The sequence below is a fragment of the Hyalella azteca genome, unplaced genomic scaffold (assembly GCF_000764305.2).
Source record: "Hyalella azteca isolate HAZT.00-mixed unplaced genomic scaffold, Hazt_2.0.2 contig6852, whole genome shotgun sequence".
Taxonomy (NCBI): domain Eukaryota; kingdom Metazoa; phylum Arthropoda; class Malacostraca; order Amphipoda; family Hyalellidae; genus Hyalella; species Hyalella azteca.
In genome coordinates, this window is record NW_025936994.1 from 178,028 (window position 1) to 193,019 (window position 14,992).

The window sequence follows — 14,992 nt, forward strand, 5'->3', positions numbered from 1 at the left end:
GCTAATTGTTCTGAAGTATATGAATTATATACGTAGTTTCACCCAACTTAATTAAAGGATTCCCAAAGCTCTAGTAGAAATCTATTGTTATTTCTTAAAACAAAGTAATTTAGCTCCTTAGTTCATCAATTATATAAACTTTGAGCGCGCTCGCACGAGGACGATTTGCACCTCAACTGTTAGAAAGTTTGAGTCTTAATTAAAGCTCCTAAATTTCTATCAGCTTTTAACGCGGCCTTGAATGAAATGAAACTCGTGGCAACGAACGCGAGCTTAACTGCTTGATTCGTGAGCGTGTTCATTGAAAATATTATTGTAACATAACAAAAATGTCATCTTAACTCGGAAAATAACAACTGTTCAAAAAAAAACCCTCTTTGCCAATCTGCATGTTCATTATCAGGAGCTGAATTTTCAAAGTAAGGCGACACTTTGTACAGTTGAACACCATAATAAAAGGATAATCCAAGATATTCTAGATACTTATAAGTATTTCACCCCCAGCCTCCTCAATGGCACACTAGCTCCAACTTCGAAATTAATTGCTAAATTCAAAACAGAGAATATCTTACGGATTAGTGTTGTGAATTTTATTCCAGCACTCAATGAATTTTAAGTGATTAATTCTTTTCGGTCCTATAGTTCATGTCACAGAGTGAATCCATACCGATCGGTCCGCACCGAGTGTCGGTTCCGTCCGCAGAATATGTTTTACTCTGGGTCGCGCGCTCCTCCGTGATTTCCGCGTTACCTTGACGACTGGACTGTCAACAAAGCAGAACCTCACTCGGCCCCAGGTCCGTTCAGTTATTCACTTTCAATATCCAAAATAACTAAGTTTCAGACTAGCGCTGTTAAATCTAAAAGTATTTACTCATCATTAAAACATTACTAACCATAAAAGAAATTAATGTAGGTATAGCTTAGTGTCACAGTATTAAAAGAGTAATTTAATTCATAGATACGCAAATTCCAGATTTTAAGCCAGTTTAGGTCATCGTCTAATCTACTGCACTTGCAATTTTTTCTACTTACGAGGAGTCCTAAAATTAGAATCAACTCCTATAGAAACAAAGTCATAGTGTCAATGAAAAATTGAACCGTCGTCATTCATTCAATACAGGGAAAGGGCGTAACTTTTCATTATTTACCACATTAAAAATTACAGTTGCTTCTCACGAGTCTTCAGATTCCTAACACAAGTGCATCATCGATATAAAAAATTTAGTAATATATATTTTCAGAGGTCTTGTAAATGAGACGTGGATTTTAGGCGCAATATAATTCCAACATCCGCTCTACATAGAACCGGTGGGAAGTTTCATATAAAGCAAGATGAGCGACGAGATCAAGTTCGTGGTACGTGAGCTCAACAAGGAGCCCTACAAGAAGAACCTCAACATCATCACCTTCGATGCCCTAGAGCCAGAGAACCTGCTGCAGGCATGTTTTATCCTGGAGTTTTCACAATTATTATTTAAGTTCGCTGATTTTTGGTTAATTCGAACGTTTGTTTTAAAATCATTCAAAAGTCAATTCCTTGAAGTGAATGCTATAAAATACAGTAGTTTTCCAAATTTACCTTCGACATGTCCATCAGTTTATCTTTGAAATTTAGGCAGCGCTGACTGTGCAAATAAACGATAACTAATCTTACGAATCATAAAACGAATCTAAACATGTTTCAAGATTTGTGTCCATCACATTCGCTTTTTCGACGAAAGTAACCATAAATAACTAAATCTGTTCATCTTCACAGAACACATATATTATAAGACTTAGCCTGAAACCTTGATATAAATTTAATTACAATTGTGTTCAGGTCCTTAATGATGTGTTCGCTGAGATCGATCCGAAGCATCGGCTCGACATCCGCCATGAGGACCCGGAAGACATGGCGGTGCGCATGTTAGGCTTCCTACGCGTCCTGCAGTACCGACCACCTGACCACGCCATGTGAGTCTCGGTTTTACATGTTATCCCAGTAAAAGTGTTATATTTCATATAATACAAGTCACGTTGAGACACTCTATGCCGTGTGACTCATGGCATGGAAAAGCCTTGCCGTGTAATGCAGTATACCGACCTCCAGACCACGCCATGTGAGTCGCGGCCTTATATGTTATCCCAGTAAAAGTGTTATATTACATATAATACAAGTCACGTAGAGACACTCTATACCGTGTGACTCATGGCATGGAATGGCAATTTCGTGTGATATCCTATCCAGTACCTACCTCCCGACCATGCAACTTGCGCCATACCATAATGTTGTCATGTCATGCCATTTTGAGTGTCCGCTAAGAATACAGCACGGTATAGACTCGGGTGAGTGTGTAAACGTTTATTTTCACCCGAGCAAGTCAGTTTAATTTTATTTCAGTTGTTGCACGGAACTGTACAACATATTTTATTACAACAGCAGCTTGTACGCCAAAAATTCTTTTTATCGTGCTGCATGTGTTTAAAGCTTATAAATTTATTCATTTTGATTGCTATATATAAGCGTGTCAAACGAATGGCGCTGTATATATAGGTCGACTCGCTGCAACTTTCAGATTAATTGTACTGCGTAAAATAAAAAAATCAAGCATAGAGACATCCATTTAGTTTCACGCTTTAGCGACTCATTGCGACTACATGATTTTTCAATGCAATTGTCTTCTTTAATCGGCGATAATAGTTGTTAGTTGAATTTTTGATCAATGATAATCGTTGTTGGTTGAAATTTAATAAGCGATAATCGTTGTTGGTTGAAATTTAATCGGATATAATCGTTGTTTGGTTGAAATTTAATCGGAGATAAGCGCAGTTGGTTGAAATTTAATCGAAGATAATCGTTGTCGATTAAAATTTAATCGGATATAATCGTTGTTTTGTTGGAATTTAATCAGCGATAATCGTTGTTTGGTTGAAATTTAATCGGAGATAATAGTTGTCGGTTGAAATTTAATCAGCTATAATCGTTGTTGGTTGAAATTTATTCGGATATAATCTTTGTTTGGTTGAAATTTAATCAGCTATAATCGTTGTTAGTTGAAATTTCATCTTAGATAATCGTATTGCAGGCAGGACTTCAGAGCAGGTCTGGTGGCCGGAGACAAGCACGTGGTGCAGCCGATCCTGGCGTGGCTGCTGCAGAGGCCTGAGGAGCTCAAGAAGAGAGCTTATCTCGCTAAATTCCTCATAAAAGTTGACATTCCGCAGGAGTTTTTGGGCGACGCTGACATCAGCGAAGTATACGGCAAGGTAAGGCGTTCGAAGGTGAACGCAGTGCGAATGGTTACCGTCTTCTAGGTGAAATATTCCAACTCTGTCAAGGCTCTTAATAATTCAGTTCTTTCGAATTTTGGAACAAATTTCCCTTTAAAACATGTGTGACTCAGTTATTACATCCGTAACTCTTCTACCAGTCAGCTTATAAGAAAACTTCGGAAATAAATTTATTCTGGTTGTCCACATTGACTTGCTTGCAATGCGCTGCGTTCATATGATAAAATCACTAATCTTACCTTCGGGTTTTTATAGTAAATTTGGTTTCAATATTCGGTATTTCAAATTGATGGAAAAAAATTGTATCAAATCAAAATAAAATTTCGTAATTGCCTTCATTCTGTTGTTATACTACTGAATAGATCAAATCAAAGAACTGTTAGGTATAATTTACCTCTTTCATTTTGTTCTCATATCTCGCAGAACAGAAAAACTTCAAGATACCAGACAAAATAATGAATCGTGGGATTTTAGTGTAGAATTTTTGCACAAGTTTCCCTCACTTATATACTGGACCTCAATATAATTAATGAATTTTATAACAAATGAACTGAATGCCATTTATATCTCGCCAATGGGTCATTCAATCACTGAACACAGCAGTTTTCATGAGAACTATTTCCCGGCAGTACGAAATGCTGGTGGAGCAGTTCAAGGAGGTACACCGCACGCACGAGGCGTTGCAGAACAGCGGGTACTCCACCGCAGAGCTGCGCAAGGATATGACGGCCATGGAGGAGGAGAGGGACTTGTTGACGCAGCGCATCGCCAAGAGCAAGCAGCGTGTGCAGTCCAACCCTGGGTATGAACAGGTGAGACATGCACTGAGTGGGGGCTTAAAGTGGGTAGAATCTCTCTAAGTGAGCAATCAAAGTGGGTAGATTCTCTTTAAGTGAGCAATCAGAGTGGGCAAAAAATTTCTAAGTTACTACTCAAAGTGTTTACATAGACTCTCTGAGTAGGCACTAAAAGTAGATAGAAACTCTCTGAGTAGGCACTCAAAGTGGTTAGGAACTCTCAAATTAGCCCTGCGAATCGATTTGACATCGTCCACCCAAGAGGTCCGCCTGGGTCGTAGACGTTCAATAATCTATAGATTTTATCACATACCTAGTGATTAAATATCCTTGTACATCCCTGGCCATTGAATGATTTCAAATTTAAAATATTAGCCTCTTCTGTTTGGGTAAACTTTCTGCCATACCAACTTCAGTTGTCTTAGACAGTACAGAGAGTAAAATAAAATGCAACAATTAATCAGTTATGCATTTAGCTGTTCATCCCGCACCTCTACAGGCCCTTGAGTCAGCACGTAATCTGAGGCTGCAGAAGGAGGCGCAGAAGGAGATCGCAGCGCAGCGAGCGAGTCTCATCGCTGCCAACGAAGCGGCCCGGCAGCGCCTCAGGAGGATTGAGGGACAGATCAAGGATCTGCGCAAGTCAAGCATCGGCACAACTGCTGACGGTGAGTTGCTATACATGGTGAACTGTTGCTCTGCTGTACTTATATTTGAATGTACCGCGCTTTTAGATGTGAAATACGTTATGCTTTTTGAACATTTTTATGACAGAAATAACGAGAAAATTTTGATGACTTTACTTAATTTAGCATAAGGTGGTCTAATTTCAATGATTTGGTTTTCAATTATGTTCAAAAACACTCATTACCATCCAAATTTTATTTCTAATTCACCCATTATTTCAAAACACATGTACAGGGCGACTACAATTTTGACCGTTTTCCTAATTTATATTTTCTCTCTCTGATATGGTGATCACTTTTGACCCGTTTTGCACATGAAAGGACGTTTCCAAATCGAGGCAATTTTCTGCCCTCTAACTTGTAATGCATTTGTGGGGGGAGCAGCAGCATCCAAAGAATTTTTGTCGAAGACAATCTATTGCTCCCAGTGTATCGCTGAAAAAAAGTCAGAATAAAATGTTTTAAACAGTTATTTAAATGCAACAAAAACGCTGTTATTACATCGTCTATATACTGAGATATATTTTATGCTCCAAAACATCTGCTCTAGTTATTATCGCTGTATTCATCATGTTAACCATTACCTACCAAAGATTTGTATGCAGACCAATTACTGTCTCTCTCATCCAAGCATTGGTTTAGTCAAATTATTTTGCTTACAATTTCTACATAAATTTGAATATTAATGTACTGGTTATTCAATTTATTCACTTTTAATTCGTTCAGCGATAATACGTCGCTTGGAGGAGGATCTGAACGTGAACGACTACATGGTGAACGAGAAGCTGCCCCGGGACCTTAAGAGCTTGGAGGAACAGGTCGCGACCCTGACGCGCATCTCGCACATGCCCGCCATGGGGCAGGACGACATCGATGCCATCAACGCTAAAGTAAGTGAAGAGCGCGACTAAACTACTTTATTGTAATTAAATATTTATATTATTATCATGAGTGGGCTGTTATTAACAGAAAAAACGTTTTTACTTCAATATATATATATTTAAATTCAGAAATCGATTAATAGCTATATTATTTATCGGTTAACACTCACCTGCTTGCAAATAAATTTCCCTTTCTTCACCAATTGTTAAGCCCTAGAAATTTTATTTATCATTATGACTAATTTTTGAACTATTTAATTTTTTTAATCTATTTATTACGTAGTAATAATTCACTAATTAATTTATTATAGAAGTTAAGCATCACTCCATATTATATGGTTAGTTCCGGACGGAAAAAACTAAAATCTGAAGAAGAAATGCCCAGGCAAAAATCTAGTGGGATTTCTGGTCGACCGACAATAGAGGTAAATTCTGGCAATATTGCACTACAGAAGCTATTGGTGATGTTTGCCGTCGCTTCACGCCCACCGGGAGGCCATTATTGTAAAAGTCGTAGCAGCAAATGACCCGTTCACAGGGAACGAGCTTCTTCTTTTTAGCCTTCTTTTCATTTGGTGGACTCGCTTGAAAGCTCCGACCTTTGCCAGATTTTCTGCCAATTCTCCTTGAATCCTAATTGTAAATTCTAGCTTTTTTTGGTGCTTATATTCTTTAGTAATTTCTAAATTAAATATTACAGCTGCATTGAAATTAAGCCTCCTTGGTAACATTTTTGTTTTCTGGTAAAGGTGAACTTTAAATTTTTTCATATTTTTCCTCGGATCGCGCGCACCAAAGTTTCAATTCGTAAAATGTTTTCAGTAAAACTAAGGCCAATCAAAGCTCGTCTCGGGTCAATTGCTTTTCCAATCATGGAAGTCTGGATAGTGTGTGATTAACTGCTCCATCAGGAATTGAGGCAGGCTTTATTTATGTTCCGTCGGTGTCGTTGAATATTTATTAAAAAAATGTTCGGCAAAACTAATATATTATAGTAATGTAGTTTAGTCGAACCTTGCAAATGAAGTATAAGATAATTATATAAAATAATGCCTGCTTGAAACCTGCATACTAAATTTAGATGTTTTGACGGGAGAGATTAGAAATACCAAACTTCTATTGTCTTGAGTACTATTATTTTTTGTCTAATAAAATATATTTTGCATCACTCGAATGAACAATTTTATATACTTATCTGATTGGGTCAAATTCCTTCTTTTTTGCTCAAATTCATAGCGTATATGAATAAATTATTCGCGCATTCAAATGAAGTTGGAATAACTCCTGCCCATGTTCGTGAATTGAAATAAATATTCTTAAATCAATGGTTCGTATATATATTATTTTAACCTAAATCATTCATAATTTAGCCTGAACCGTTTACTGTTTGACCCATCGAACAATATAAATACTGTTCTTAATTTAAATATAAACTTGTGTGCATCGTTCATTTACAAGGACCCAATAGTGCAAACATTATGTTCACAGCGGTATTTTTTAGAATACCAAATATTATTTACTGTTTTGTTTAATATTTATTCCATTTAGGTTTATAGTTATACTATTAAGTTTTATAGTTATGCCATTCAGTTTATAGATATACAATTTAATTTTACAGGTATACTATTTCGTTTCATATTTATTCCATTTAGTTTTATAGTTAAAAATATAGAAGCAAAATTTTAACTCGCTCGTGTATTGCGACCCGCAATCTTCGGTCAGATTGAAGCGACGGTAGCCGAGATCAACTCCCTGAACGACCAGCGGCTGAAGGAGGTCGAAGAAGTGGCGGGCGATGAGAACAAGGTGCATGGTTGTGTGCATGAGAACAAGAGGTGCGTAGTTGTGTGCATGAGAACAAGAGGTGCGTGGTTGTGTGCATGAGAACAAGAGGTGCGTGGTTGTGTGCATGAGAACAAGAGGTGCGTGGTTGTGTGCATGAGAACAAAAGATGCGTGGTTGTGTGCATGAGAACAAGGTGCATGGTTGTGTGCATGAGAACAAGAGGTGCGTGGTTGTGTGCATGAGAACAAGAGGTGCGTGGTTGTGTGCATGAGAACAAAAGATGCGTGGTTGTGTGCATGAGAACAAGGTGCATGGTTGTGTGATGGTTGTGTGCATGAGAACAAGAGGTGCGTGGTTGTGTGCATGAGAACACAGTAAGCCTGATATTTAAATAAGTAAGAAATTAATAGCAAATAAGTATTATAAGGCAGTCACTTTTCAGAGTGCCATTTTCTACGTTCCCCTATTTCACCTTATGATTTCCATTCTGTCAAGAATTTTTTTACCTGGTTATGAAATGAAGAGGAATTTTATTCCTTGAGAAAATCTACATACACTTTTATGGAAATAAGTTATTTGCGTACTGCATTTCGAGACCGCAAAATGCCGTGAATGTTCTGCGATGTTAAGAATCAGCGACAGGCCTACTGCCTACTAAACGATGGAACCGCTAATATTAGTATTATTATTAATCCAATAACTGAAATCGATTCCAGAGTTTCTTTATATCCATATTCATCTGAGCGTTTCGTCTCATTTGCAATTTTCTAACTGACAGTGGAACTTGACTCTAAAACGTTTTATATAAACATATGATGAATTTTCGTTACATTTTATTTGTTCTAAAAATTTTGTTGGTATTTTTAGGTAATGGACCAAGTCTACGTCGAACAAACTATCGCGAATGTCCTTTTACTAATAATGCAGTTATTATTAACCTTTTAACAATTACTACTACTCAAAATCCTAGATACTACTCAGAATTCCCTCCCCCAACAGATGGGGAAGCTTTCGTTCTTCCGGCAGAACGCCGCCATGATAGCGCGACGCAAGCAGCAGACCGCCGACCGCCTCACCGAGCTGCGGGGCGAACTCAACTCTGCCTACGAAGAACTCAAGGTAATTAAATACGCTCGACACTTCGTACAATGCTTAACAATTGTTGATCAATTGATTTTTAATAATAATCTTTGCATGTTACCAGGATAAACAAGACGAGTTGCAGCAGTTCTCAGGTCAAGAGGTGCTGCGCGGTGATGAGTTCAAACGCTACATCAACGACCTCCGCGGCAAGAGCTCGCACTACAAACTCAAGAAGGCTGAACTCAGTGACCTCAAAGCTGAGTACGGGGTACTCAGTCGTACTCACGAGATACTCAAGGCCAGGGAGGCACAAATGAACGAACAGTTGGTAAGTTATGCAAAATAATTTATTGTGATCAAACAGTTCGTTGAAAAATATTAAATAAAATCCCTTTACAATAATCAGAAAGAATGATAATTTCGAGAAAGCAAATTACTATGGGCACTTGCACAATGATGCCACAATATTCAATTAAATATTTATTAAATCCGAATACAAATTCAATTTCAGTCTGAATAGCATCTCAATCTAAAATCGTCGTCAATAACATCCATTCTATTCAGTGATGCATATGCGGAATAGATAATACGCGATCAATTGTTTGAAAGCTTCTTTGGAGATATTTTCACCGACTGCAATACAAAAGATTCATGCTACATAACACTCCTCAGCATTCTCCAATCAGCTTTAAGTCCCACAATTAATTTGTATTACCTTTAACATTCTTACAAATAAATTTGAGTTCAAACACAATGTTCAAAAGGTTAAAATTCGATTTTCACGATCGCAGAATCGTATTGCATGCAACTCATATCGTAATAATTTCGCTACGTCATGTGCAGTTTTGCGCTCAGCGTCGTGCTGCAATATCCAAAGATAAAATTCGTTTGTTTCTCAGTTTGTTGCACAAAGTAGGGAATGCTTTTGATCTTTTCGAGAGCTGTCATTTCATTTTGGAGAAATGTATTTTTGACCTTTTGACTACTATTGAATTACTTCTCTTTCGTCAGGGCATGCGATAAATTGAATTACTTTTGTTTACTGCCGAGCCATGTTACCTTACGCAGTCGGACGGATTACTCTCATGACAATTTTGGCTGCACGTTTCACTTTTTTTATCACCGGTTCATTTTTATTTATTGAGAGAATTTTTTATTTCGTACCACGAGTTTCAATCAAGTTCTCATTTGCATCTATACCGATAAATAGATCAATAAGTCTTCTCGTCACATTTTTAATTAAATACATACATATAATATTCTACTAGAAAATATAACAGAGCACGAACCAATTGAATGAATATGTAACACAGTCAATAAATTTGGTAAATTATAAATTAATAGTCATACAACAAATTCGAAAACAAAAAATCAAGGCGAGAACTTGCTACGAGTCGATTTATTATATCACTTGGTCTTAGAGGATTGCGTGAGACATTGTCTAAATACCAATGCACTTTTTGCACATAAGTGGGTCAACCTGACTCAGTTAGACCTAGCAAGACGCATGTCAGTGCTACGTGCAGAAAGTGAGTAACTATTTGGACTACAGACTCAGTTTTCCAAGAGTATACTTGTACGTGTGCTGCAGAGCGCCATGGAGGCGGAGCACGGCGTGAGCGGATTCAGGGCAGCACGCGACAACCTGGAGTCCGTGTCGTCCCAGAAGGGCGACCTCGACCAGGAGAAGGGCGAGACCCTGGAGCAAATGAGCGCCATGGTCATCGAACTTAACAACAAGATCGGCGACCGCAAATCCAGGCTCGCGCCCATCATCAAAGGTAGCTTCATCAGTGGTAAACGTATTCTAGATAGAATATTTCTTGCTCATAGACGTGCATTCAGAGTTTAATTGTCGAGGAATGGTGAATTTCCACTGAACTGAATTGAATGATAAAAGTTGATAATTATCCTATCATAGCTTTAGGCCTAAGTTATCTTAAAATTTGAATAAATTTCTGCCTGACGTATCATGAGACGTGGGATGTTAAGCGGTTACCTATTAAGCCATGACGTTCCCTCGCAAGTGATACAGCTGTATGAAAAATTTGGGAGACATATTGTTCTCATCTGATACTTACAAACACGTAGCTACACAGCGTGTTAATTGTCCATGAATGTATTAAGTTTGCAGATAATGCATGCATTACTTGTGTTTGTGTGTGTAGAGCTGCGGCCGCTGCGCCAGAGGCAGCAGGAGTTGGCCGTGGAGCATGCAGAGAAGAAGCAGTCTTATGACTCGGTCGCTGTCGGGCTGGACTCCACAGTTGGCAAGCTTGAAAGAGACGTGAACGTTAGTAGAAAATCGACATGTTCTCTGCGTGATAATTATGCTGTTTTGATCATTATTTGGAACTATTTTAGTGTCGGTCACAGAGTTGAACATATTTTAAACGTCTGAGGCGAGAACAATAGGAAGTAAAAAGCAAGACAATGAAATTTTTCGTTCATAAAAGCTTGTGATGAAGAACAATTCCAAACTTTTTCCAGCAAAAACGTATCACAATTATAGCGCCAATATTTCTTCGAACCTTATCTTCTTCCCGTTTTCTTTACACCAAACTATGAGAATACACATATTTGATACAAATGTCATAAGTCATTCGCTCACTCTGGCAGACCTTGTACGACGACATCATCAAGAAAGAAACGCAGTACCACCTGCTGGCCACGCAGAAGGAGGTGATGGAGTACAGGCTGCAGCAGGCAGAGAACGAGATCAAGCTCTACCTCTCCAGTGATGCTCAGGATAAGAAGAAGGCGTGCAGGTTAGTACGGTCTAACGAGCCTAAATTTACTGAAAAATAATTAATGTCTGAGTGAGAAATTAGTAATAAAAGTTGTATGATGAAATGTGAGATTTTGCACTGGTTATTGCGGTCTAGCACACCTAAATATACTGAAAATTTATTGATAATTATTAAAATTTTCAATTCAAACTTGCATGATTTCTCCATGAATATCAACAGTTTCACCTTGCTTCGACAGTGATGCTCAGTGTCTTCTTTTCTATCGCCTTTTCCATCTTTTGTTTCAACTTACTTGAATATTTTCCAATTGCTTTACATAAAACAATAACTTTTACCTGTAAATATTTTACAATTTTTTCCTTGCCAAAATTTCTGTTCATTTTCTATACAGTAAAAGTGGACACTTACGTGTTTCAGGGAGCAGCTAGCGTCTCTGATCGCCGAAAAGGAGAAGCAGGGAAAACAATTGCGCGAGCTCCAGAAGAACATTAAAGATCAGGTCGCCGACTCCGGCAAGCAGCTCATGATGTGGCAAGATGTCATCAGGTAAGTGGCTGCCTCAATTTCCAGGAACAAACAGCGGTTATATATAACTCAAATTAAAAGTCAACTACCGTAATTTGAAGTTTCTTCCTCCTGAAAGCTTTGCATGTACATAAATGTGGAAATAAAATTGTGGCAGCGCCCGGATTAGCGTGTATGCTGCTGAACTATCCGGACTTGTTTCTTGTCAGCCTGCTTGCTGCCCCTCATTTAATATTCAGTTATCTAACTTGCCTCATCATAATATATTAAATAAATATATACTATATAACATATAATATATTACATATGATATATATATACTATATTACATATTACTGGATTTCTAGAGCCTATATTGGCAATCTTCATACTGTTTTGATCCCATCTTGGCATCTACATAGTATGAATTTACGTATGACTATCGACACTATCATGTAATGATTGATAAAAATCGTATATTGTGAGTGCTAAAATTAAACAAGGTGTGACGCTAAGAGTTCTTCAAAAAATATTGATCGCTCCTTGCAGTTTCTTCATGGCTTTTTTATGATAAATTTCAGTGATGCTACCAACTTGACAAGCTGGAAAATTGCATCGCATTTTTTTAACTAAATTAAAAAGCCTGAGTCGTTTATCACATTAATTTTTTTGGTTCGTGTGTGAGCGCGATTAGAGACGGAATGAACTGGTAGTGTTTATGAGGCGGCAGTTGTGAAGGTTCGTCAAGGGCGCGTATCATGATAATGATGGCGGTAGATAACGATAGCGATAGATAATGATGGTGATAGATAATGATGGTGATAGATAATGATGGTGATAGATAATGATGGTGATAGATAATGATGGTGATAGATAATGATGACCAGTTATGTTTACGCTTATCTTGCTCAGGCTAATGGAGGTGAAGAGGCGGTGTCTGGAGGCCTCCAGGAACACCGGCGGGCACATGATGAGGAACAGCGGCAGTGAAGCACTCGTCCTCAACTGAGCACATCACTGCGTATATTATTAATGTTATTGCAATCACTGCGCACATTAATATTGTTATTTATAACTATTTTATTCTTGTCTGACCGACAACAGTAAACGTCAGAAGTGAGGTGTAACGAGATGAACGGTCAAGTACCTACATTGCGACAACCGCGAAATCGACGAGAAAGTCATTTTACTTTTGAAAAAATGTTGAGGCAACTATATTCATCTCAGACATAGATAATATTTATCTGAACAGTGTGACAACCACTTTTAATTGCAATATATAAGAATTGCATTCAGTTGCAAGTGATAAAAACTATTATAAGGCGCAATAATGATCGCCAGTGTGTCCTGTAATTATTAGTAATTGAGTTCACTGTTATTATTATATTAATTGTTTTTTTCCATATATAGGCCTACATATCACTTTCATGGGACAGTCAACATGAGCGCTCTGGCTTAACACACCCTTGTAAGGTTTTAACAAGCAAGGTTAACCAATTTAGTTTTATTACATTTCATGTTTAGGTTTTATCAGTTTTATATCAAATTTATTACCAAGAGTATATATATCTTTGAATTTTGAGAGAGTTGTCGCAGCAGTACGATGGTGGTTATGGAGACACTCCACCTTCCTCGCAAAATTCGTGACACATGTATATGAGAACGCGAACCATAATCCATTCTTCATGACAATTACTATGATGCGCTGAATATTATAAATCTTATCACGGACTGAGCATCCACTGTCATTTACCCATTTACTACCGGTAGCCAGTTTTCAAAATTCAAGCAAATCTATTCAGTATTGAAGGCCTTATGAGTGGTTCAGTTGCGCGAGTCCGCAGGCGAGTTTGCAGGCGTGTCCGCAAAAGGTCGATGCAGTTAAATTAAATACCGAGATAAAGAATATTCGCGGCATCTATTCTTTACTTACCGAGAGCAAATTGTTTAGCAGCATCTATTATATACTATTTCTTGATATGATCAAATTAACTTGGTAAGCTTCAATCAGACTGACGATTGCCTTCTATGATTGAATTATATTAAAACTCTAATGAATACTCTAAACTCTATATTAGTGTAGGCTGGCAGAATTTCTTCTCTTAAACAAGTTTTGTTAAAGACCAGAGAATTAGTTTTATTTACCAACTTCTTGTTAGTTTTTTCAATAAGTCGTACTAAATTCTTCGTAGGTGTTGGAAGATTGAAAATTAAATTACCGATAGACATTTTTAATATTTAACGACGTTAGCCAGTCGTATAGGATCGGGGCATCGCATAACGATACTGGTGCATTCTTCCAATATCGGGCGAGTGATGGTCTCGTTGTGGGCCTCCTTCAAGTGATTCCTTGGTCCTCCGGACTGAAGGTGGCAGGTGAGACGTCGGCTGAGACTCTATATTAAAACTCTAATGAATATTCAAACTTTAATGAATATTACAACAGTTATCCATTCGAATAAATTTTCGTCGCACATCAATTTTGAAGAATAATCACTCACAATGGAATAATTTATTAACAAAATAGTGTTATTTCAAATTTTTCTCGCGGAATTTACGTGAGCCATCGACACTCTCGCACATTTTGTTCCTAAAACTGATAATTGTTGTAGTTTGCAAAATTCGCTCAGAATGAATTTATATATTTCGAATTTTCATGCATGTTAGCTAAAATAGATAGGTTTATGATAAAAATTTAAATTTTCTTCTTGAGAGAGCGGCCGCGAAGAAAATGACATTGGATGCTATACTCTTATATAATTGAAATCATACCTCCCTCTCCGAGAAATCACTTCAAAAACAGGCAAGAGCGTGGCATTTAAGTAATATCTTATTATTATATAAGCACCTACCCAGGTGAGTTGTATTGGCAGTGAAAATCGTCATCATTCTGTAAATGAAACATTATAATATTATCCATTTGCAAATGCTCTGTGAATGCGGCGCTTGTACAGGAAAGGTTTTGCAAGCGAAAATTACTTGATTTGACGTTATTTTCTGTGAAAATTTCGCCGATGACCTAAACCTAAAAAAATTCTAGCATATACGAATGCACCTGAATCGACGAACGCAAAACTTCAATTATGGTAAAAAATTGAAAAGACCTAACTAAACCGAATTTAATTTTAATTAGTCTGTGATAATTGTCTGAATTAACGGTTCTTTACATAGACGTCTCATTTTGTTAAATTTTGATCCCAATCTGTCAAAAATTATTCTATTTGACCCGTAAT

At 37.5% G+C, this 14,992-nt stretch overlaps 1 protein-coding gene across 1 annotated transcript; it reads left to right on the top strand.

Moving 5' to 3' along the window:
• The first annotated feature begins 923 nt into the window (after positions 1 to 923).
• On the top strand, positions 924 to 13,494 carry LOC108677442 (intraflagellar transport protein 81 homolog). The gene is made up of 14 exons (XM_018165662.2): positions 924 to 1,443; positions 1,823 to 1,956; positions 3,069 to 3,249; positions 3,903 to 4,085; positions 4,570 to 4,738; positions 5,483 to 5,646; positions 7,360 to 7,443; positions 8,422 to 8,541; positions 8,627 to 8,833; positions 10,097 to 10,286; positions 10,674 to 10,798; positions 11,125 to 11,273; positions 11,673 to 11,801; positions 12,672 to 13,494. The coding sequence occupies exons 1-14, from the start codon at positions 1,336 to 1,338 to the stop codon at positions 12,766 to 12,768; spliced, it is 2,040 nt and encodes a 679-aa protein (XP_018021151.1). The 5' UTR covers positions 924 to 1,335; the 3' UTR covers positions 12,769 to 13,494.
• Positions 13,495 to 14,992: the final 1,498 nt, after the last annotated feature.